At 38.2% G+C, this 27,209-nt stretch overlaps 1 protein-coding gene across 3 annotated transcripts in view; it reads right to left on the bottom strand.

Moving 5' to 3' along the window:
• LOC100748598 (suppressor of lurcher protein 1) overlaps positions 1-27,209 on the bottom strand; it is a 531,082-nt gene that overhangs the window by 27,298 nt on the left and 476,575 nt on the right. For all 3 annotated transcript variants that reach the window (XM_033319041.1, XM_003486834.4, XM_033319042.1), the window contains exon 10: positions 26,507-26,697. In XM_033319041.1, the coding sequence (XP_033174932.1) occupies positions 26,507-26,697 (191 nt within the window). The remainder of the gene's footprint in view (positions 1-26,506; positions 26,698-27,209) is intronic.

Below are 27,209 nucleotides of genomic sequence, written 5' to 3'. Positions count from 1 at the left end.
ATGATAGCACCAAACGTAAATATTACGAGTATAACCCGTAGTAGATGATCGTACCAAACGTAAATATTACGAATATAATCCGTAGTAGATGATCGCACCAAACGTAAATATTACGGGCATAGGTCGTAGTAGATGATCGCACCAAGCGTAAATATTAAGAGTAGAGGTCGTAGTAGATGATCGCACCAAACGTAAATATTACGGGTATAGGTCGTAGTAGATGATCGCACCAAACGTAGATATTACGAGTATAACCCGTAGTAGATGATTTGATCGTACCAAACGTAAATATTACGAGTAGAGGTCGTAGTAGATGATCGCACCAAACGTAAATATTACGGGCATAGGTCGTAGTAGATGATCGCACCAAGCGTAAATATTAAGAGTAGAGGTCGTAGTAGATGATCGCACCAAACGTAAATATTACGGGCATAGGTCGTAGTAGATGATCGTACCAAGCGTAAATATTAAGAGTAGAGGCCGTAGTAGATGATCGCACCAAACGTAAATATTACGGGCATAGGCCGTAGTAGATGATCGCACCAAGCGTAAATATTTTGGGCATTCTCGAACGTAAATCGTAGGTTAAGGGGTAAACACGGACCGAAACTTGAATTCAAGCTGGACTTAAACGTATTAAACACAAACATATCCTGGACCTATTCTTTTTGATAGATCATATTTTAATACATCGCACGTATCCACGGTATTATTGAAAACGTGATCCCATAGTTCTCGATTAATTAATCTCTAGCGATATCGTATTAAATATAAATTATATTTTCGAATACGTATTACTGTGTCCTTTGATATGTTTTGCTGTTTCAAAGCTTTCATTTTCCCGATAGCGTACCCTTTTTTTCTAAATAGCGTCACTGATAGCTGTTACGCAACAAAGATCGAAGTAAATACAAAAATCACGCTTGTACGGCTAATGTTTATATCGTAATTTTAATACACTACGAAAAGGTTATTCTGATCATCACACGTGTTTATTATGAGGCGACGGGCGTGATAAGTATCGAAAAAACACTCGAATTCGTTTAACAATAAATATTTATTAATTAACATAATAAGATATTATATATTATCTGTAGATCGGCGAAGTAGTTGAAGAGTTGTCAAAATTGAAATGAAATTTTTCATCGTACGATCAACTAAACCAACTAGCCAATGTTTATAATATATTTTGAAATATTTTACCTCGACCTATCTTTCTTTTTAACTGGGTACGAAAAAGATTCTAAAATAAATCCGATCCCTTTAAAATAATAATTTCTTTTAAAAATAATAACTACCAATCTTTATCATTTTCCTTTCGTTTTAACTCCTTCGTCCTACGCATCTATTTTTTTCCTTTTTTTTGGAGTAGAAGATAATTTTCCATCCTTTGAGGTTTATTCTGTTTTAGAGAAGAAACAAAAGACTAGTTTCGAAGCTCTATTTCCTAAACCTAATAGTCTTTCTCGGCATTAATTTTACAGAGGCGTTGTGTGTCGTTTACTCGTAGCTGTGTGCTTTGCGAGAAAGGAAAGAAAGTGACTGCATGATAAAGTGTTCGGAACGCTTCGGGCGAAGTGGCTTCGCTCGAAGTAAATGCTACGCCCAACTTTTATTCGTCTAGAGATACTTTCTTCCTGCATGTTAATTTAATTTTTAAGACGCTGGCAAAAGAAGAAGAAGAGTCACTAAGAAAGAAATCGTCGAAAAATGAAACGTCGACTATTTAAAACGTCTCTTTCGTTCCATCGCTTAGGATCGATTTTGTTCTCGTTGCTATTTACGCAAATTCATATCTATACGAAGCCAATAATTAAGGTAATGAAATATAAATAGAAATTCGTTTCACCTATCAAATATCGAGTAATTCTAATCAAGATATATTCTATGTATATTTACACGTCAGGTAATATAATATTCTGTAAACTTTTGCATGTTGAAATGGCCATTAGCAAAAACACAGGAATAAAGTACAAATAACGGTATTCAGATGGACACAGAGAGACAAATGTATACGTTTCTGATTAATTTCCTGTGCATAGTAGAAAAATGTTATAACAGATGTAGCATATAGTGTATTATTCAAACTAGCGAATAAATAGTTCTTGCACACGGAAAGCACAAGTTTCGTTTAATTACTGAAATTAGTGACCAGACTATTACTTAGATACGGTTGGCGATTAAATTAATGACCATTTGGAAATTCGGTTTGCAGTTAGCTTTAGTGGTTGGAAACTCCTACAACCGTAATCTGCCAGCTAAATAACCAGTCGTTATCAATTAAATGTCAGAAATAAAGAAAGCTTACTCAGTTCAGTAAATTACCCAAAGTAGTAAATTATAACTGTTTAATATCGCAAGAATTACAAAATGAAATTATATCTTGCCTATTGCGGCAAACTTTCTAACGAATAAATTAGTTTCCATTGTTTCGATTATTTACTTCGCACGTGGAAAATCAAACGGGCCGAAACAAACGAAATCGCAAAGCACGTAATTAAAATTGTGACGCGTACCTTTCTTCCTTTAAAGTTTCGCGAGTTTAAAGTTTCAAAATGTTTCGGAATATTTGAAAAGGTAATGCTGCATTTTAACATATGTCAATGTTTAATTCGCGTAATTATTATATTAATATTGGCATATTAATTACACCTGTGGGATGGTGTGACGTCAGGGAGGGGCGTGGCGCGAGGGGTGATTGTTTATTATCGTGGTCAGGATGTGTTGACGAGTGTTGCCAAGGTATGTTTGGAAAAAAGCGAGCGTGGAAAACATTGTAACGAGAGTTGAGAGAGGTTGAGAGAGTCAGAGTCGAATTTACGGTCGTCGTGTGAAGATCGTCGTGTCGTTGTGTCGTAGAAGCAGCGAGTAACGAATACGTGAAACGGGCTTCTATATTCGATTACGCGTGAGTGCAAACGATATTGCATTAATCATACTGCTATCTACAATCTAATAATATAACATTTCCTACATACCTATAAAAGCGAAAGCAATAAAGCAGAGGTTTAAATCAGACATTAAATCTATGTATATAATAAAATAGTAGAACAGCAGGAGGAGGGTCGTGTTCGTGAATCGAATAAAAAAGAATGAAAATAGTCATTCAGGAACGGTTCATAAGCTATGAAGTCGAAAAAATTAATTTTTGGATTTTTTCTTTGTTTGTTCGTCTGTTTGTGCTAGCATCGCGTAGAATCTACTGAACGGATTTTGATGGGGTTTTCTCTGCTGTATAGCTTAGTGTCCGGAAAAGAAAAGAGGGTATGTTCCATCTTCGTATCGGTTCCGTAGAAACTGAGTTCTGAAATCCAAGCTTTTTATATTTCTTTAGCACGGAGAACAAATTAATTGTTAGCATGAAAAATATGCAGGTGTTTCGTTTACAAAAATTCATTTGTGTATATTAGTGGCGCAGGCGAACAAAGTCCTAGCCAAAAAACAGTAATTAAATCAAATATTCCTCTGTTACATTTTCCAATTTTATGTGCCATTGTATGTCTAGATAGTATTTTATTTCTTTTTTAAAGCGTTTATTGCCAATATTTATAATACAGAGAATATAAAGAATTAATGTAGCCACGCCCAGGCAATATTTTATTTTAATTCGCTGGTATACGTACTCATTTTACAGCTTGCCGATCGAAAATTACCGTTCTGATAAATTATCTATATAAATTATCGATATAAATAGGTATCTGTAAGGGCGGAAAAGCTATAAAAATTTACCTCTGATATTTAAATATTTTATTTAGCGATGAATCGTTCACTTTTGACAGATTTTAATACAGCATGAAACGTACGCTTTTGTATTATTATATTCGCTGGAACTATTAATTCGTTTCACTTATTATATACGTTTTATAGCTCAACGGAAGTCGCATAACCATTTGTAGTTATTTCAAGCGTATAAGAAACTTCGTAAAATAACATTTCAGGTATAGAACTCGACGGCTCAAGTTTTTACGATATTCCTACGAAGGTTATTATTGCGGAACTCTCGCATTGGAATCTTAAAGTAACTACGAGAAGTACCCCTACACCATTGTATTTATTATAGTATTTAGATATTAATTAATCAGGTTTAATAAGAAGATGGCAAGAACTATGAACTCTCGAACGAGTTTGCTGCAGTTGTATTCGATGCTTTAGGTCGATGGTAAAATATCGTTAAAAGGATTTCAATCCATGGTCCTTTGTTCTCGAGAAATTAATCAGTTTTTCTTTATACGTTACTTTATAAATTCTTCTAATGCCAATATCGTGTTTCTTTTTAATAACAGATTTTTACCATCTATTCTGATAAATTGTCGATTATTTTTATTCAATATAGTACTGCTGCATATTCTTACAATTTTGCCGGTACAAATTGCAATAATAACATTTAAAACATAATCGTTGCTTCGAGAACATAATTTCTCGATTAATTTCTCGAAAACAAAGGACCATTCACTCAAATCATTTGGGGACTGTTTTATTGCCGATCTAAAGCATCGAATGCACATATTCGCATAATGCACACGAGCATCGAGTGTATATTAAATTGTATATCACGTAGTAGCATCGTTATACGATTAGAAAAATTTCAAAGTACGAAAATGAAGCGTGGAACCTGATGCAGAAACGCTTGATCAGAAAATAGGGCTATGTACGGATACTTTTTTACAGCGACTGAACATTTAAGACAGTTATATTTCGAGACTAATCAATTTTTAAAGAAAAAATAAAGAAAAATCTATTTTTTCTTTCGCCTTGGCGAATATAGTTGGATGAATTGCAAGATCCATAAGAGCGATATTATTAATAGACCGTTGAATCCTTCGTAGCTTTTTGCTTCGTTATTCTGTCTCGTTAAAGAAACTCTTTTTGATACGAGATTTATAAAAACGTTTTCCCCCTTAATACTTGCGTAACTGTGATATCCTTCGAAACACCTTCCATAGACGGTTCACTTCGTAGTTATTTATGATTCAGGGCAACACGCGGATTCTCCGCAATTAACACGCAAGTGTGCGAAACTGCTCGCAGACTTTTACGACTGCAGCAGAGGTTCTGAAGAAATTTCCTGAGCGTCGCGCAGCGTTGGGACTGTCGCGAGTATTTAACATCCGGCATTATGTCGACGTACAAGCCTATAGTCTGCTGAATACGCACACGGTTTTGCTGTTTCACGTACTTCCGTTCTTCCTGCCGTACTTATACGTGCTTTTGGAAACAACGAACTTTGTCTCTCGTTGCGTTCTGTGTCTTTTTCTCTATACACGCTGTACGAGTTTCGTCCCTTTCTCAACCATCGTTGTCAAGTAACGTCCTGATTCATGAACCGTGTTGCAGCTGCACTGTTCGTTTCAACGTTCCTCAAAAATTTCGTCTGAGACGGTACGAATAATTTAAAAGTCGACGATAATAGAAAGAAAAAACAAGGAGAATATACCGTGGCTCGCGAAAATATTCCAACGCTTCCCTTGGACTTTTTTCTACGAATATGAAATTTACGCGCATTCGTTTTACGATTTACCGTTTTAGCTCTTGTATCGTACGTTTCAGTATGATTCGTAAAACGCGGTACAATTATTTGCTAACGTTCGTACACAGCCTGCAGAAATTACCCAATGTCATGTCCGTACTTTTTATTTCGCGCGAACGTGTATATTAACGTAACGAACGGATGCAGTCGGTGATAATCACCTACCAAGTAAATCGACCACAAAGCACGCGCATCATCGCATCTGCCTTCGGTAAATTTCGTTGTCGCAAATCACTGGATAGATCGTAAATATTTACGCATAATATACTGCATATTCCGGCGCGGAATACACCGTGGAATAACTGCGGACAGTGCAGAAGCGGCTGATTATTCTTGATGTGGGTAACTGATAACGTCTAAAATCAATTGCATAATGGTTCCGCGCTCTGCGATGACCAGATTGCTAATCGATAGTTCTTCGTTTTTTCCACACTAATTCTTCGATATTTTTCTCAGGTCTGTCTTGGAGAAGCGAACTGAAACGTTCGACGAAACGTCGAAAGAAAGCGTAATGACACGGTTGAAACCGAAAGAATCGTAAACACGTCAGTTAACCGGTCGATTAACCGATCGCTAATGGAACATTTTTCGCTCGCTCGACGCTAATTTTTGAATCTTTTTCCATATCTATCTTGGGAAACTGGACGAATTGGATGAAACGAATAACGCAAAATAACGATATAGTGTAATGTAAACGATACAAAATCATTGGTAGGAAAAGCTCGCCGACTGTTTCGCTCTACGTGTTAATCACTGTGTTATGAAGTAATGTTTGTTCCGTTTCACGCTCGCCAGTATGTGATATTACTAATTAAAAGTTTATTTTCTCGACGCGTTTCCGCCTGCGCGAATAAACAGCTCAGCACGTGACGCTTTACGATTTCCTGGGACTTGAATTTTACCAGTTCGCTACTTTGAGTACTTAATCGACTTCGTTAATTTATAAAGACAGCCGAATTTCCACGTACATCTTTACACAGTTGCGAAGGTGTATAAGTTATATCGCGTTGCCTCACCGATAGCAAACGTCGGAGTTCGCCTGTTACCCTCTATTTCATGCAACTTTAATATTTCGCGCCCTGAACACAGGCCCCTTGATTAAAAGACTGAAACCTTGTGCCGATTTATCGGGAGAAACTTCGTTTCATACGTCGAACAGAAAGTAAAACGATTTCGTAACATGAGCCGTGATCGTACGTACCTTTGTAAAAATGAATTATCGATCCACAAAATGTACCGTATCGCGAGAAAATGACTGCGAATACCTAATGATATTTTCCGATGGGAATTATACAATTTGAGGTGCGTTGAAAATTAATTTCATTTTATGGTAAAAATAAAATTAAAATTAAATTTGATTAAAGGTAAAATTCCGTCGGAAGGGAAATAAGGATACCTTAAATGGAAGAAACGTTGCAAATGGCATTTAGATTTAATTTTAACTTTAGGTTTATTAAATATTGAAAGATTTCGTGGCTATGCTCCGCGATACATCTTCGTTATCGATTTTATCACGCGCAGATAACGTTCGTTGTTATTCTTTCAAGATTTAAATAACGATTAAGCATTTAGAAAGTCTAAAATAATATTACAGATTTATTCTTCGTAGAAAGAATGTATATACAGGGTGGTGGGTAACTGGTGGTATTCTACGCGAAAAAAGAAGTCGAAAATATAGAATAAAAATTTGTTTTTTTTAATTTTTCCATCGAGACGACGATCTACAATGAGATCCGTTATAACGAGACGCGATAAAGTGCACGCGTACCCAACGAAAATTCAAAGTCGATTTTCTCGAAAACAAAGCCTCGAACGAAAAATTTTTATTCTTATTTTCGACTTCTTTCGATATCGTGGTTGTTAAAAGCTTTTGCTCAAGCTATATTACTATTTTTATTAATTAAATTCTACTATTTATTTTTCTCCTAATAAATAACATATTTTCTGCCTTCAACAAATTAGTCGTTTGAAATTTGCGAGCGACTGTGCCAGGTAATGTGTGCATTAGAACGAAAGGATTTTTCAGTGAAGCGTATTTATGATCTTCAAAATGCGTGGCTCTTTGCACGTGCATTTGAATTTTAGTACAATTGCATATAGTTACACGTAAATATATTCAACAGGAAAATTTTAGGGACGAATAGGAAATTCGACGCAGAAATTTATAGGAAAAGTTTAGAGTGGAATATTTCGGCGTGTTTAAAGTTTAATGCAACGGTATTTTCATTGTTTGCTTTTTTTCATTCGGCATTAAACGTTTATAATGTTAAAAAAATATATACAGTTTATCTATGATACTCGTGATAAATTGTAAAACTCTTAAATAATCGTTCAACTTCAAAATAACGTTTTATAATCATCTTTGCCATCGAAAACTACAGTTCGAAAGGAGATCGTAAGCTGTTACTTAAAGAGTCTGGAACAATATTACAGATTTATTTTCAGTAGAAAGAATGTGTTTCGTAGAAACTGGAAACGAAAGAGCATGAAGTTTTTAAACGAAGATTAAAAGCATAGTGCAATTCAGGAATTGTAAACTACTTTCTAGTACGATCAAAAGTAACAAAGAGCCGACAAATGTTTGAAAATTTCATGGTTACATTGCTATGAAACTCGAACGTGTTTCAGGTATGGAACATACTACTTGAAACGAAACGTTAATAGGTCAACAGGTACTCCAATTTTCGACGTCGACTGGAATATGTAAAGTCGTACTATGAAAAATTAAGGAACGTCGTGCATATGCCACGGATCTTAGTTTCGAGCACTATCGAATATGCAAAGTTGTTTTGATTTCATTTTCACTCTATATGCTTTTTTTAATTTAATTGCATCGAATCGCAAAAACTCGAATTATGGAAACGTTTGTGCGCTTAAAAACGCGATCAGAATGAAATACTTCAACTCTTTGATCCTTACAATTTTCACTTCATCGTTTAAAGTCGCTTTTCCCTTTATTCATGCGGAACGTATTATGCTCGTGGAATAACATACAGCCACTGACGTTTTAACATTTATAGACATTTTTTTTGTGCAATTTTGAGCAATAGATAGACGACACACAGTAGTCGTGCAACGTAGTAAAATTAGAGTAAAGTAAAAGGTTGCGCGTGTGAGCGGATGTATATGCGTGTAGATGATTGAGCGAGAATGAAAATTAATTATGTGTATGCGAGAATGAAAATAATTCTAATGAGAATTAGGGAAAATAATCGAAAATTAACTATATCACTACAGTCAGAAATTTCAATTACGATTATATTGGTAAAACTTGAAGCAAATTTGAAAACGTATAATGTATACAATAGTTTATTGCTTTCTTAAAAAAACAAATTATTTAAACAATCGATCATCGAAGTTTGTAATTTATGTAATTGTTATACGAGGAAATTATCGGAGAAGAAAACAAATGATATAAAAATATGAATATAATATTGTAAATACAGACGATATAGTTATTAATGAAGAAATGTTATGGCAGGATGTTCACATGAACACGTTAATTAATTTTCCTCAATTACACAGAGTGTTTGTAATTGGTCTATGTACTTTTCTTGGAGGAACATACATACGTGTATAATGCGCAGCTCGTTATAATGAATTGTTTCGTTTACATGAAAGCACAGGCGAATATGTTTGTGCAACAAAATGTATATGTATTTTACGCGGTGTACTTCAAACAAAGTAAAGAGTAAATCGCGTTCATGTGAAACATTGCTCCTAGGGGATATACCGTGTATTCGTGCAAATATATTTATCATCGTCTATTTGCATTGGTAAAATTACTCAAGACATTGGTCTTAACGATATATTTCAAAATCATCGAAATCCGTGAGTGTGTCACACACACTATAGCCTATATGTAATTATCGAATACCTGACACGAGAAAAGGGGCAGATAGAAAAACAAGGAAAATAAAGGTGTTGCGTGTTACGTCGACTTAGAAATAAAATATAAATTACCCTACTGTTATCGTGAAATCTTTTACACAAATTACGATGGATACGTTGCATGCAAAATGTAAAGAAAAGTGCGACGCGTAATATATTTATTTTTTAGTTTAACAAAAACCGTAGCGAGTGTCGTTTTCCAACAAAACCCGTGTACACGGAACGACGTAACACAGCGATACGTACAACTGTTCCAAACTGATCTTGAACGTGATCAAACATTCGCATTAGTCGACGTGGTACGAGGGTGATCGTTGAATTTCGAGATTTTGAAACGACCATTTGCGACAGAATCGCGGCCGATTTTATGACGTTTGTCGATAGCTTGCGGAAGATAACGCACGATTAAAGGTATCGCTGGATAACGGATATACGTACACACGACGAATCCTATACAGAGGCAATCGGATATTCATTTGCGGCCAGCCAAATGGGAGAGGTTCGCGAACCCTCAGTTGCCCCTGCGCGTTTCTCTCCGCGCTATGCTGCACCATCCCTTCTCTTACCCTTTGCCACCCCGTTCTCGGTGATTCACAATGGCCTGGGAAACGACGTGTCGCGCTGTGTTTAAAACATAGCTGCCTGGCCGGGAAAACATTGTAATTCTGATTATTTGTTACTTAATTCCTCCTTTCTTTTTTTACTTCCAAATCCTTCGCTATTCGTAATTCTTTAACCGAGCAAAAAAATATTCTTGCTCATTGATCGACGTTTCTATCTAACACATGGGAAAAGTAGATTTAAGATCGCTTATGGAGTAATAAATGTCTTATTTCATTTTGAAAGGCGAGCTGCAGCACGTCGATTCTACTTCTTGTTGAATTGCTCCCTTCCCGTGCCATTTATGTTATTTACGATGCTAGTAAACAGGAACTAACATTCAGTCACCATCGTGACGGGCAAAAAAACAGTCCGCGAGCTCGGCTTCTTATGTTTACGTTTGGCCCAGGTATCTGGTCGCGAGTCAGACTCGCGATATTCGTGTTTGGGCCAATATCTTCATCGCGTGTCTGACTCGCTAAAGTACGACAAGGGGTTAACATGCACAGGTATGGCTTCTTCCTCTCGACGTTCTTCAAGGGCCGCCGACAGGAACCGACGACCACGGGAGTGCAATAAAAAGCCAAAGAAGACTCGACATGTCCATACGACGTCTAAAATCTATCGAGGAACTTTGAAGCGACTATCTCGTATATGGCAAAAATGATCGTAGTCCGAATTGCTGATAGACGATGAGGCGGTTAGAGGGTTAATTAGAACGTCATTTACTTAACTGGTCAACCGATCGATCAAATAAATTTTTTCATCGATCAATTCGATGTTAATGGTCAGGACGCAAAGTATCGTACGACAGTTTTAAGCGCGATAATTTGAGTCGCGGAAGCCGCAAGACTATCGCGTTCTCTTTCGTTCGAGTCGCATCGCGATACCTACATTTGCTTTGTACACGCGTTCGCGGATCATTACGCGTTTCACAAGCTTGTTTGCGCGAGAACACGCGACACGACGAAAAGAACTACAGACAGCGAGATTTCGAAGCTGGAAGTTATCGTTATGCGAACGCACCTGTTGTCGAGATAATTGGGATCGTCGTTATTCGGTAGACAGTGGTGTTTCGAGCGATCGCACGATGCTTTATTATTCCTCACGGATTATTACGTTGTTTTTGCGTCAACGAGCGCGTAGCGGTGTATAAATAAAGGCGAGACCAAGGGGGATCCCTTTGAAAAGCTTGGAAGGGTCGACAAGCAACCAAGCAATAAATATCGATCCATGCATCGGTTAAATGCGATTTGGTGCTATTTGTAGCGGTCCCTTTGCAATCCGATCATAATGAATTTATAGAGATTGCTCGAACACATTTTGATCGAACGATAAGAATATCGTAGCGATTGAAAGGCTGGCGATAACAGGGAAACAGGTGCAAAATTTAAATTGTATTTAACGCGAGAGAATTCTCAAAATACGTAACGCGTGATCATTTAGTCAGTGACACGAGACATCTTTTCTCTTCCACTGTCAGATAAAAATAACGATAGTCGTTCGGTACGATTTTAGTTCGTCGGTTAGAGGATGTTCGTTACCCAGGAGGCAAACAACGTTGAAAAATCGCTGGTAGATGGATACGTATGCTGACAAGAAAGGGGGAAAACGTAAGAAAGAAATTAAGAGAACTGTACTGGAACCGTTGATAAATAGGATATTGAAACTAGGAAGAGGCTGCAGAATAACGTAAAAGAAATATCGAAGTGAATTGCAAGAGCTTGTATTCAACGCGATTGTGATTACCTTAAGATAGACCAGGTGAAGCGAATAGGTTTGGTGATTTTCTTTCTCTTTTATACTATGACGTATTTTATACCATTTACCAAGCTGAATGGGATGTATCGTCTACCTGTTTAGTACGAAATAATAAAATATAACTGTTTTCATAACTTAGTTAACTATTCACGTCCATTGGCAGATATCAAATGAAGTCGTTGATTTATTCAGCGATAATAATGAAATATTTCCTACGTAACAGACAATTAACGAGACAATTAGAGCGTTGGTTTGTAATGCTAGAATCATTGTGAACGATTTTGACTAGATAATTAATCAATAGGATATGAAACTAGCACGCGAGTCGTTTTACATTAAAGCATACGTTATACGAATCGATTAAATTTCGCATCAATTTCATATTTTTCTGTATTACGAATCTGTTTCATTGCGCTCTAAAATACGATTTACCGTTTGAAATATATCTGTATCGTAGATCCTCCATATACGTTACCATCAAATCTGTACATTGGGAACGTATCCCCCGACGTAAAAGGGAACAGATGTGAAACAAACACATATCAGATCCACAAATTGCGTTCCACTATCGTGGCAACGTCGATTGATAAAAATCCTAATAATTAACAAACTGTACCTTGACTGGAGAGAATCGTTACAAATACCGATGGAGTTTATAAACAGATATTAAAAATTATTCCTCTTTGCAACGATATTCGCCTTGTTCTCGTATTTTATTCTTCAGATTCGCATAGGTAGAAAAATACAAGAGAAATAAATTATCCTCGCGATAACGAAGATTTCAAATACGTAAGAAGCTAAATCACAAACTAGTATATTCGATATCGCTATTCGCGTTACCATTTTCACCATCGATACACTCATCTATACGTTCATTGAATCTATAACTTCAATTTTGTTTTCAATATTTATATCGATCACGAAATATCTCGCTTGGAAATATTTATAGCAATGGGACGAACGCTAAAAAAAAAAAAAAAAAAAAAAAAAGAAAAATGATGGAAAACCGCGGATGGGAATTAGGCACAGCGGCCAGCGTTATATCGCTTAACGTTTTTTGCGCTCCATTTCGTTTTAACGGTAGCGTGCGTCGCGGAGGCACGCACCGAGCAGGTTGGCCGCGTTCTAAATTAGAGCCTCATATTGCCGGTTTCAAGCCGGACAGTTCGATGTAGCTGGTTTTTTGTTCAGCTAGAATTGCGGGCTCGTCGCGGCCCGGACGAGTTTTCATTTTGAAATGACCCTATTAAAAAAAAAAAAAAAAAAAAGAAAAAAAGAAAAATGATGGAAAACCGCGGATGGGAATTAGGCACAGCGGCCAGCGTTATATCGCTTAACGTTTTTTGCGCTCCATTTCGTTTTAACGGTAGCGTGCGTCGCGGAGGCACGCACCGAGCAGGTTGGCCGCGTTCTAAATTAGAGCCTCATATTGCCGGTTTCAAGCCGGACAGTTCGATGTAGCTGGTTTTTTGTTCAGCTAGAATTGCGGGCTCGTCGCGGCCCGGACGAGTTTTCATTTTGAAATGACCCTATTTGCATTACCGGCCGGCCCTTTTTTTCGACACCACCGGTTGTTTTACAGGCAACAAACAGTGTCCTCGATTACACCGGCGGAATGCTGGTTTAAAAGTAACGAGATCGCTACGTTTCCCGACGCTTTGTGCATTTTTGCGGAAATTACAGGAGGTTGTTTGTACGCCGCAACATGGTTTTCCACCATCTGACACTATGACCTGACTCTCCACTTAGCCACGTTAACAAAGTTTTTAGCTTTGACGCCGCTATGCGTGCGCGTGGTTTTGGCTTTTGTAGTATTATTAAAAAGAAGGAGGGCAGAGAAAAAGCTAGACGAAGAAAAGTACGTATCACTCGAATTACGAATAACTCGCCTTCGATGTGGTTAGAATGATCTACCGTGTAACAGTAGGATAGAGCAATTGTCGTTTTACCTTACGATCCACAGATTCTTCCATTCTCTTGTCCCGGTTATCTGCTTTCTTTGGTTAAATTTTAGGTTTGTTGAAGCGTTGCGCGAGAAAAGAAACGAGCGAGAAACGCACGATCGAATAAAATATTTGTAATATATCGTAAATGGATGTTTTATTGGGTTTTTCGTTTTCCGTTTGGCGAAGAACGAATAGTGAAGGATAAATGGACTTTAAGGCAAGCTGCTTTATTATTTTGAAAGTAAAGTACGTATTGTATAAGTGGATATAAAAAATGGTCATTTAACGCTTTGACTGTCACGTTGGTCTTATACGATCGGTTTCTCCTGTGACGCCACGGTGGTCATTGTGAACGGAGTCTTTCAACTTCTTGCAATTGTAAAAATTGAACGAAAATTGACAATTAGAGCATTTTGAATATAACCGATAAATAGAAGGTACTTTGAAATAAAAAGTGTCCCATTGAACGATTAAACATTTTTATTAAAATATCGATAAAAAAAAAAAAAATGAGAACGAATCTTGCGTACAAATGATCAATCCATAATGCTAAGAATACGATGTATGTAATGTATCAATCGAGGAGAAATACTTATTAAAAAGATTATTTCTTCAGATGTAAGGTAAAAACGTCGTGATTTTATGTTTCAATTCCAGCCGAATAATATTTGCCATACAAATTAAGTTATAGTTGTCAGTAATCTCACAGATTTAAACGACACACATATTTCAATTTTACCAATATTTATTGTCATCGTATTTTTTTCCATTCGTATTTATTTTTAAGATTTGAAATAAATTGTATTTTTTTTTTATTAACGCGTAAAAACAGTTTGCAGCAATGATATTGATTTTTTTTGGAAGGTATTTCTTCTTTCGTATCAAATATTTGTATGTCGTTAACAAATAAAGAAAAATACGATAAAGCTTCTCTATCGTCGATAGTAGGCACCGAAATACTATTTCAATAAAAGTTTCTTTGAAAATGTAGCAGCCATATTTTCCAGTAACATTTTGTCAAAAATAAAAGATAGTCTTTGCTATTCGAAATTTTATATTTATAAAAATTGAGCAAAAATTGTTGGTTCTTTCGTTGGATTTTTTGGCTTGACTGATGAAAACTGAATTACGTGGCAGGTATCTTTCACCTACCTACCATTTCTAACTATAAACACACATCTATCGATAATAATTCACGTCGATTGCAAGTGCCAATCAAAATGAAAGTTTTCAAGAATGGACATGTATATACATATAGCTGAAAGCGTCTTTTGAATGTTTTCGACGTTCGTTTTATTATTTTAATTCGTATTGATCGATCCAAAAACGTTTCGCTCTCTTACGTTATTCGCTTAAATCGTAATTAATCTTTTAAATATCTTATTCAACTAAATAAACATTTCCTCATTCTTGAATTATAGATGGGAAATAATATTTATTACGAAGACTTTCGACCGCGTTTCAACGATAATCGACAATTTTTCTATCATTAAATATATAATCAAAATTTTTTAGACAAAAATCTTAGGAAACTTATCGATTATCAAACGATTCGTAGAGAAAACTAACAAGTAAGAAACTACTAATTCTACATGATTTTACTTTTACGATTTTATTTATTATATTATTATGGGAAAATCAATTACGAAAGCAAAAGAGGAAAGATACGTTCAAGTAAACGAGTAATCGATTATCGATAATTACGATTACCAGCAAATTAATGAATAAATAGATAAATTTTTGGAACCAAGCTTCTGTAAAATTGCGTCTGTGTAACCACTGAATACGAATTACGCGTATCAAACGTTATTTCAACGTACGAATTCAGATGGGACCACGTGATTCATAATTCGAAATCGGCAGGTACGATTTTTTTCCACAGGCAATTTACGCGGTACAATAGAACTCTGTTCGCCGTTTCCACGTGTTGGTCTCGCCATCGAGATTTGTGCATGGTTACACAACCGCGTCTGGTATTTGTAGCGTGAACGATCCAATAAAATGGTACGTTTAGTAGCCCGTTGGGCCGATAAAACCGAGCCGGGACGATCCGTGGCATCAATTTTTTAAGATCGTTCCCTGAGAAAATTTCGTTTCGCTTCGCGATATCGGTTTCTTCCGCGCAAAACCACATACACCGGCCCAATCGAATTCATACACGGGAAAGTACGTCAGTTTTCGTGTAACATTGCGAGATGAAATGGCTGGTTGGTGTATCGATACACCAGTCGAACAATGACGTCTCCGCTTTTGCCTTTGAAATATTTATCGTAACCACCCTCTGTGGGAAACATCACGTGCCATTTTTACGTTATTGACCTGCGAGCTTCTGCGAATACGTTGTTCCCTGCCGGTTTTTTCTCAGCTTTCTTACGATATCTCCAAGATTTTTGGATAAGATATCTCGCGAGAGATTGCGCGACTGTAAAAAGGCCGAGACCTCGTAAGCTAGCTTGTTACACAGTTGTACAGTGACCGAAAGATCGGCCAAAGTAGGAATAGTTTTTCTAGACAGCCGAGAATCGATAGAACGTCGTTTTCTCGTTTGATGGTTCGATTTATCCGCGATCGATGGTGGAAGATAAAATGCGCGCCGTCGAGTTGGAATAACAGCGAAGCAACGCGAAAGAATCCTGATAACGTAGAAAATCTTTTCCACTTAGTCACTGAATACCGAAATCACGTTTCGGAGGATCGCTTTGTTACTTGTAAAATGGTACTTTTTCTCCGTTTATTTGAATATTTTTCTTATCTAACTAAAGGTGTCCCAATGATTAATTCTAGAGAAGTCTCGTCGGCAATTTTACACAGAAAAATTGCGACTAAATATTCAAATTCCGTTAATTTCTAAGTCCGTATAACAAATATTTCCCTGCAGGACGATCGGGTCTCTCCCTAACCGCTCGGGGGGAGTAACGTTCACGCTCGAAACAGCCAAGTTGTTTCGTCTAATTTGTAAATTAAACAGCATCCGCAGAAAACACTGATTTGCATAATCACCGAAATCAGCGCACCGACTTGCCCCCTTGTTCCGCTCCTCGTAACGTCTGGCGTTTTTCAACGACGGTCGACACGTTTTCTGAATCAGAGACCGTACGTGTGCAGCCACTTGCGAGAAAGAGTAATTGAAAGCGGCGGGAAGTCAAGGGGAGGAGGGGGCAGCATTTTTCCCTGATACACGTGGCGAATCCGTTAAATTGATAAAGTTTTGCAAGAACTTTTATAATACCAGGCTGTTGAAGAATGTTCAAGTATATACGAGCTGGCAATTTATGTTCTTCCATGTGGCAAGGCGGCCGCCTTCGAACCTCGAGAAGCAGCGGTTAGGCGAGGCAAGGTAAGACGGCGACCTGTATGCCCCGCAGCTTTGACCATCTCAAGTTTCTCGCGTCTATGCGGCTAGGTGCGGGCTGTTTATCACACTTTCGAGGAGCATAACCGTCGTAAAATCGTCCCGCGATCTACATTACAAAAGATCCGGAGCTGCCGTTGGTTTGGCAGTGTGTGTAACCGAGTTCCTGTCGAGGCCCGCCTTTCGTTTCCTTCCTTCCTTCCTTCCTTCCTGGCTGTCTGGCCGCCCGCTTTCCCAACTTTGCAATTGTAATCAACGATAACGATTCCGGCAGCTCGTTTCGTTATTCGCGCGGAATAATTCCCGCGAAATGCAAAACGGCCATTCGAACGTTTCTATTTAAGAGATTACCTTTGAGCCTGGCTCCGACAATTTTGTTGACTGTTTTTCGTCGCTTTGGTCCCCCTCTACACCTCTCCCTCCCTCCAACCCCCCGTCACACCATCGTATTTGTAGCGTCACACCGAACGTCGAAGCTTCGGTTTAGATCTTTGCTGTTATTTGCCGTGCGGCGCGTTTCCATAGTCGCGATCGCGAATTAATTAATTTTCCGGCGGATTAGTGCGATTTTATGAACAACGCGCGATATTATCGGTGAATAATGGAACGGTTAAAATTAATAATCGCCAGTAGTACGGTGGCACTTTTAATTTGTCCAAATTATACAACTACCGGATGAAACGTTTATTTGAAACGAACGTTCGCTGCGTATACATGTAAATTTAGCGTCATGTATTACAAATTCAACGCTTCTAATCGAAAACGCTAAGATCCCTAATTGATGCACCTTGGTATGTTACCAACGAAACGATACACCGCGACCTCGAGATACCCAGAGTCAAAGAGGAAATGGCAAAATATAGCGACAGATATAGGAAAAGAGTCAACGAACAGCGAAACCCCCTAATCACTGGACTACTTGATACGACGGACCAGATTCGCAGGCTGGAGAGACACTACCCGCTAGACCTAAACGACAGATTCGACTAATTGTTTAAATTAAGTAACATCTACTTATTTACAATGCTTACGTACAAATTATACTTATCTATAAGAAGTATTAACTTATTATAAATAATTAGCCATGTTACTGCGCCACGCCAGAAAAATTGCTGAAAATTCTCAACGCGAGAATTGATTGTAATTTTAATACATAAAAAAAAAAAAAAGTACAGCTATAGTAAAAGTCTGGACTAGGGTATTGGGGTTTTTCCCAACATTCCATCTCCGACATATTGATTTAACATTTGTATATGAATTCTATTTATTAGATGGCAAACGTAGATCACGATATAATCTAAATTAATTTTCCTGAGAAAACAAGTTGCCGAGCGAATTATTATATTTCAGATTGTAGAGAAAAAGAAACGCGCGCCAAGCAATTGAATTGCCGAACCGAAATCGAATAAAACAGATCTTTTGATATTCCAGTAGTTTCAATTAACGAGGTTACTCGAATTATACGCGTACATCGAGGAATTTTATTATTAGAAAAATATTTCACTCTGTGATCGCTATTCGAGATAACGGAAAACAAATCAGACAAACACGAGGTTGTAGCCACTATCGAAGATCGTAGTAAAAGAAACGATTACACGATTTCATTGTAACTCGAGAATTTCAATTTTCACCAACCATCCTCTATCGTTGCTCATTTTACTTGCGTGCACGCAATAACGTTGATATCGTTTACCGAAATCACAAGCGAATATATAATTCGTGTAAATTCCAATTGTAAATCCAACGCGTTTTATATAATTCGACGTATGTACGAAAACAGGTCGAGTAATTCTTATCAATTTATACGTGCTACGTACATGTCAAAATATAGATGTAACGAGGAAACTTTGAAGTTTAATCTAAAGGTAGAAGGAAACTTCTTCGAATCTAAATCGATTCGAATATGTACTTTGGAAGAATGCGGTGGAAAAAAAAATCAAAGAATTTTATATATAAAGTTCAGAAGGGAGGAGGAATTTATGGGCAAGTTGAATAGCTTAATTTGATTAAAGCGGTCTTCAAACACGCGGCAGATGCGGGTACGTGTTCAAATCCGATTCTCCTTCGATAATCTCTCTTTTCTCGCAGCGAAAACGAATTTAAGGAACGTGTTCGATGTGTAAACCAAGCAAAATACGAATTTCCAGTTTCCTAGTGTTTCACCGCTGTAGATATCCAAGAATAAAAATTGAATAAAACGTGCGAGAAGAATAAGAGCCAAGTATGTACGCAAAAAAGAGTCCGCGGTTGTTTTATCAATTCGCGTAAGAGAGCGTTACGTTCGTTGCATCCAATTCCTCTATCATCGTCCTTAATTCGTTCCTTCGCAATTTTTGCAAACAAACTCTGCCTTTGATACGTTTTCCTCGATGTTCTCAGTTATCGCATCGCGCGAATATCCTCTGGCTGATTAATCGTTCGTTTCCCAACGATTTCGACCAACGATTTCGATGGTTTCACGCGAGTATGGCAAATACGTGGATGCTCGTAAAGAGGGAGGAATTTCGTCGAAGAAGAGATACTATACGAACGGTACGAATGAACGAAGATAGTAGTACTCGTGAAACAGGAACGAGCGGCAAAGACACATATACGATAGAGTAAAAATTCGTAGTGACTTTTTACTTTCTCCGAAATATTAGGAGCAGCTGGCGAAAATGTACGCCTATGTACTTACACACACGCGTGTATCGAGTAAGCCGGAAATATCGCATGTGAACCCTGTGCGCCAAGTTTCGAAGCGAAATACGCCAGGTTACATTAAAACCTTGCTGCGGATATGGATGCAAGTTTTGAGCATTTGACACCGGGGACGGCGTGTCGAGGTGTACACGGCCACGTCGAACTCGCGTGTACGTGTACACGCGATATACTTTGTCCCTTGTACACTGGGAAGGATCGATAAGTGCGCGTGTATCGACATACCACGGGCACAAACGCAAGTATTCCGTTGTTTTCGAAACTCTTGGCATACTTCTCGTTGGCAGAGCTTCGTAAATCCGTCAGACTGTTTCCCGAGGAGTTTTCGAAAAACGTCGGGAAGAATATGTCTGCCGGTATCCGTTCCTCTACCTACTGTTGCTATCGATGCTATCTAACTCGTTTCAGCGAATTCCAAAAGTTTCACGTCGATTTCGTTCGACGTCCGTCCCCGACGACGACGTCATCCTCCTCCTAGTGGTCGTACGTATCAGCCATTGCCCTATGTATGTAAGCGTATGTGTATGCCCGTGTTCGTCGCCTCTGTTCCGGGATTCAACGGGTGTGAACCCGGCATACCGACGACTTTACCTCCCTCTGAAAATGAGTCATTCCTTTCCCGACACGACGACGTCCGCGCCGACAGGAATGCGGAATATATCGTTGATCAGATAGGTGAAATGGAGTTTCACGTTGACGAGGAACACAGAAATGCGGCGTGATTTCTGTGATTTCGAGTCGCTGCACCCGGGGATGATTCTACGGAGCGATTTGCGTTCGAAAGCCGTTTTGAGAAGCAGCGCTGGCCGAGGAAACACGCGGTCCCTTTATTCCTTCCAATCTCAGCTCGGTTCGCACGACAATAAATGTTCGTCCCGTTATGGGGCAGCCAGTAAAAATCGTGCGACGAACTGTAACTTATCGCTGCGCCATTCCACCCTTCAATTTGCATAATTTCCAATCGCTCGATTTCGTTGGTTTGCTCGCTTTGCAATTAATACAATATCGTGGATTATATCGTTCTCTCGTTTACGTTATTAACTCTGTTGAATACTTTGTAAAAATTCTTTTATCTAAACGATATCGTACAAATCTTGTCATATTGCGCGCATTTTGCGTAATTTCGCGTTTTTCGATTTCCTACAAACGCGTACAAAATTCAGTCTACTCGTGATAGTTATATCTCGTTACAATGCTAACGAAATGTTCAAAAAGTTAGACGACGCGCGCTATACTCGCCATTTTTATACCATTTTTATAGCGATTGTTCAAATATTTCCACGAGTCTCTGCAGCGAATTTGGTCTTTTATCATGTACAAGACCGAGACAATTGGAAAAATAATACGAACTGTAAACGTTATTCCGGAAAAAATATCTTATTCCGTGTTTACACGCAAACTCCATCGGCTTTTTTCTTTCAACCAGTTGCAAGTGCATTAGCAATTCCATTGGTGCAACTAGGAATCGTACTTTGAAACTGTAGGCGAGGCAATAAAAGTACAGAGGAAAGAAAACTCTTTCAGAGGTGCAGGGGACAATTTCGTTCGTTTTTGCAGAAATCCGTCGACCGACCAGATTTCCCGCCGGCAGAAATTCACTGGCTTGCGTGGCGTCAATTTACCGAAACACGAGGAGAGCGGGTTCGTTTGAAAAATTGATTCGTCCGACAGCCGGCTGTTGCTTTGAAGTGGCGCGTCACACGCGAACGCGGCTTGCTAATTTTAATGGCTTTCGATTTTAAAACGCAAGACACCTGGTATCTTAGAAATAGCAGAAGATTCGTTTACGAATGGTTGCTGAGCGCGTAACCGGCAAGTCCGGCCTTTTCGTGGACGATATCCAGCTTTGAAGTTTCCCAGAAGGATATCCTACCATAGCAATTAAAGCGAAACTTTTTATCGTTAGCGGGGCTCGTTTCGGAAAGGAACGACTTGCGCTCAAACGAAGAACTTCGGTGCCGCAGATTCTCCTTTCTGCCATTGTGAATGGCTCGAAATCCGTTTGTTCGCGTTTCAATTACGCGATAATAGGAATCCTGTCTACTTGCCGGAACTTGCCGAACAATACGCTGCTCGCACATGAGCGATAGAGATAGATGGTGGTGTCAGTGTTAACATGGCAAACTTGTCTCTTAAAATTAACAGGCACCCGATATGCGTATGTAGAGAGGGTAGGAATCATCAGGCACGAGACATCAAGGTTTTCGTCTGTACGTCATAATACATTTTTGTACTAGTACATTTTACATAGTACATCATAGTAAGTTTTGAATAATTGGAAGATAATAATGGGAAATGTGACTTATCGCGTTTGTAGTTCTCGCTTTGAATTTCGTACTTTTACTCGTGGGTATGCTGGCTTCGTTTTGTGGAAAAGACCTAGAGCACCCTGTATATGCATGGATAATAATATTCTTCGTTTAAACACTTTATGTTATTTTAATAGGCATATAGATAGTATAAACATGAATATTATTTTAACATTAGAACTACCGATAGTTAACACGAAGCTATTTCTACCGAAACTAGTCGAAATGATTGGTCTTTAAAAAATATGTAATAATAGAATACTTTTATATTTGTCGATTTATTACTTTCTTACAGAAGCAATTCCATGTTATGTAGCACATTTTTGGTATTATTAATCCATCTGGGACCATGATCCCTAAGCGAGGATTGACACGTTTGTAAAATTGTAGAACCAGTCACTTTGACTGCTGTGGTATTCTAGCGTTAGCATCTAGGGATCTAGCGATCGATCCGGAATTTTCCTGATAATATCGATGATATCATAACGATGATATCATCGTATCGAACGATACGCGGTAAAAATTTTCAAAACGTGTTGCAAGTTGTACAAAACGAGGAAACTGATTAATCGAGGCTCGATAAACAGATTGCAGGACCTTTTTACACTCTGACAAGTACCAGCCATTTTGATTGGTATTGGCATAAGTAGCCTTGATACAAAATTATTTTGATTTTGAATACACAAAGAACAAAATACAATTCGTTATATTATTCTTTTAGTTATCGTTGAGAAAGTCATTACATCGTCGTGGAAAAAAATGAAACATGCAGTAGGAATTTTAAAATAAAATTGTAAAACCAATCGATTTGACTGCTGTGATATTGAATGGTGTGGTATTTCTAATGTTGCGATTTAGAGATCGATCCGGAATTTTCCTGATAACTGATATCATCGTATCGAACGATAAGCGGTAAAAATTTTCAAAACGTGTTGCAAGTTGTACAAAACGAGGAAACTGATTAATCGAGGTTCGATAAACAGATTGCAGGACCCTTTTACACTCTGATAAGTACCAGTCATTCCATCGAGACAACGATTTACAGTGAGATCCGTTATAACGAGACGCGATAAAATGCAGGCGTACCGAGCGAAAATTCAAAGTCGATTTTCTCGAAAACAAAGCCTCGAACGAAAAATTTTTATTCTATATTTTCGACTCCTTTTTTCGCGTAGAATCACCCCCTTTCCGCTTGTACCACCAGTTACCAACCACTTTGTATATTTCTTGCGAGTATAATTTATAGCGTAATTTAGTTTAAACTAGTTTAGTTTCATATTTCTCCGCGTATATATAACGGATAGAGAGTATTTTCTTTTCTCGACTGAAAGTGGTACGCGTATCTGAAGCTTGTTTGGCTGAAATATGACAATATTTCTCTAAGAATCGCACCTCGATACTTATCGGCTACTATGTCTCCTTTACGTGGCGAATATCGCATACTCTTCCCTTTTATCCAATTTCAAGTGTTTCTTCCGAAAATGGAGAAAGTTGAAATATCCAGGTAGGCAAAACTAAGTGTTTTACAATTGCTCGATTCTCAGATTCGCTAGCGATTGGGAAAGTATAACCATTTCCCTCCAACTTCCGGACAGACGCGCGTGCGTATAATTTTTAGCAAACTCCAAGTGAAACATCCGACTAGATCAGAGTTGTTAAATGAGAGGATAAAAGGTAAATTACACGTATATCGAAAGCCAAACGTTCCTTTCTTAAAGCTGTAAGTACAGCAGCGAGCAAATACGTATATTCGATCGAGCGATTATAATTTCCGTCGCAAATAAAATTCATATCTTCGAACTATAAACTTGTACAGCTGAAATAAACCTAACACAATAAGCTAAATTTTGATCTCTTTTAATTTACACCAAGCTATAAAATCTACAATTTTAATCTCCATTGTTCGACAAATTCAATTTCAATCGTTGAGACTCTATCGTCCATTTCATGTAATTACCAATATAATTAAATCACAGAACAGAAAACTTCGTTTATAACGGACAAAGAACACAGCTCGATGACGTATTGTATGAACATTTGAGATAATTTCCAAATGTTCGCATGCTTATGGTCACATCCACAACCTTCCCCCTTCCCTATTTCCGTTCGACTTGTTCCTATCTGCTGTCTGCAACTCTAAACACTGCAATCTTCGAATGCTTTCCCCCAGACAGGAAGAAAGTTTCGGTATGAAAACGCTTCCGCAGCCAGGCAGAAATATTCGCGATGCGGCAAACTTGTAACCTCTTGTACTTTAATTCCATCCGAATTTTTCGCATCCTCTTTTAAATTCGACTGACCGTGTTATCGTCTATCCTATCGTTTTCCCTCTCTTCTTACTGCCTCTGCCCACCGGAGTGGATGGTTCGACGAAAGAACGAATTTTTGAGTATCACGGAGGCGAGTATCGCTTCTCCTCTGGCGAATCTGTTCTCCAGGCGAAAGACAAACACACTTTGCGATCCATTTGTTCCGCAGGCCGGGCATTCCAGCCGTGTACGCTGCAATCTGAACCTCGGCTGTGGATGATGAACGGCCGCACGAGGAGAGACACATTGCCATCACGATAGAATGCTCAACGGAAATTGAAATTTTGACGGGACATAGGCGCGCGGCAGAAAGGACCGGACTCGCTGTGGCACAGACGCCGCGAACGCGTATAAGACCGTACGTCATGCGCCGACGTTACGTCTCGAACACGTCCCGTACCAATAACTTATTCTCAATGATGCGTATCGTCTATCTTTAACCGAGCACATCGAACCGATTTATGGTACTGACAATATCTGAATTTACTAGACGCGAAAGGGACGAGCGAAGGGAGCGCGGTTGCAGCGACACAGAGGCAGCGAGGGGAAAGATAAAACGACGGTGCGAAGGGGAGGTGGAAGCGGAGAAATGTGTATGTAGCGTGGCGAGGAAAAAAAAAGAGAAGAAAAGAAAAAAAAAAGAAAAATGAAGAAACGGAGGACGATGTGGAAATAGGAAGAGAAATAGCGGATGGAAAAGGAGTAATGACGCAGGGAAAGAATTTGGCAGAAATGAGTAAAAGTAAAATAAGGGGAAGTTCCCTTTATTCCTCTTGAGAAAAGTCGAGAGCCAAAAAAAAAAAAAGAAAGAAAGAAAGGAAGAGATCTATGAAACGTATAAAAAGCCGCGGAGGAAAAGAGAGCATAAATAATAGAAGGGATATCGAGGAGAAAAGGTAAAATAAAAATCCTAGAAATTTTTCGAGTCTTACGCTAAATGGTAACTGAACATGCGTATACCTAGTACGTTACCTAGAGATCGAGTTTTGTTCAGATATTAAAAAATATTTCTTCTTCGTTATATATCTCGGTATCGTTGTACTATAAATCCTCACCTAGCCCTCTGTAAAATGGTTTTCCCTGCACATTCAAATCGTTTGGATAAAATGAACGGAGAAATCGTTTCTGGTTTATTTCTCCTGATATTGGACATTCTTCTTTAAAAACTTAAAGCGATAGCTTCATCGTAGACAAACTACAACGGTAACGTTGAAAGTATTTCAGCGGATTAAATTCACACGTAATTTTCGCGACAAAAAAAAAAAAAAAAAGAAAGATAACTCTCACTCCAGAACTTTAACGTTTCCACAATTTGTACGTAATAACTTTCGACGCGCAAAGATCTTTATTGCGTAATAGAATTTATCATTAAGAAAAGCAGAAAGAGGAAAATAACACACTTTCTCGGTTCTTTTCCCCTTCGACTTAATTAAATCGTCGCAGCGTGTAAATCAAGTATTATAGACGGAAGAAACGTTTCGTCCTGTTCCGCTTTCGTCGTTTTATAAATGTCGATTTAAACGCGTCAAAGCACCAAGCACTTTTTCTAATGAAACGCTCCTTAATCGTTCTGCTGACGATCGACGAGGTTCATTCATGACCTAGTGATGTAACCGACATCATCGTATATCGTCTCTCAATAAATTTAATATTATCGTTGTTTGTGGAACGTGTTCGATCAAACGGATACAAATGACAGTTATTATGAAGCACGATTTCGCGTTAATATTATCTCAAAACTGAATTCGATACACGAATGAGTGACCTATGACGTATCGATAGAATGCACTCGCACGTTCCACATAAAACGCGTTTATTTATTAGGAGTTTGAATAACATTGGACAAATTACTATCGCGTCTGAAATAAATTGAAAATGCGAATTATTTTATCAACAAGGTTATCGTCGGAATTGCGCATACTCAGTTTCAGGCTGTTACAGACAGAATGTAAATTGCCAAACTTCTTTAGGCAAAATTTATCGTGTCTGTGGAAGCATAATTTCGTTGATTCTGTTTTAAAGGGAGATATCAAAGTTACAAGTTTTATCAAGAATTCGGTCATTTCGTCTGCGACGACTTGACAAGAAGAAAGAAGGAACGTGCTACTTACTTTCTATGAAGGAATACACAGCTTTGAAACCTCGTGATTGGCGAGATGATGTGATGCCGTTAAATTCCAAGGAAAGCCGTGGTCCGTTACTCATGATAGGCCGTGCCGCCTTTCCACTGCAAAACGAATCTATCTTCTCCTTCTTCCTGTCTATATGCACGTACGCCACTAATGAATCTACGCCCTCGCATCTGAAATTTACAAGAAACGCGACGTTAAAAATTACACTAAAAAGTGTACCGATGTTAGCGACAATTCCCCTTATTTGACACTTCGTTCCTGAAATGTCGTACTGGTAAAAAGTATCTCGACGTTTGACGTAGATAAATTTTGTAAATATATCACGCGCGTTGCATACAACTCGTTAAAACTATTCTTTATTTTTTAACGTACTATTTAATTATACATAAAACATATTAATACTATATACAGGGTGGTTGGTAACTGGTGGTACAGGCGGAAAGGGGGTGATTCTACGCGAAAAAAGAAGTCGAAAATATAGAATAAAAATCTTTTTTTTTATTTTTCCATCGAAACAACGATCTACAGTGAGATCCGTTATAACGAGACGCGATAAAGTGCACGCATACCCAACGAAAATTCAAAGTCGATTTTCTCGAAAACAAAGCCTCGAACGAAACATTTTTATTCTATATTTTAGACTTCTTTTTTCGCGTAGAATCACCCTCTTTCCGCTTGTACC

This window comes from Bombus impatiens, unplaced genomic scaffold, assembly GCF_000188095.3.
Source record: "Bombus impatiens unplaced genomic scaffold, BIMP_2.2 scf_0135, whole genome shotgun sequence".
NCBI classification, from domain to species: Eukaryota; Metazoa; Arthropoda; class Insecta; order Hymenoptera; family Apidae; genus Bombus; species Bombus impatiens.
The sequence above is the reverse complement of the archived record's forward strand: the minus strand, read 5'-3'. Positions and strand labels throughout refer to the sequence as shown.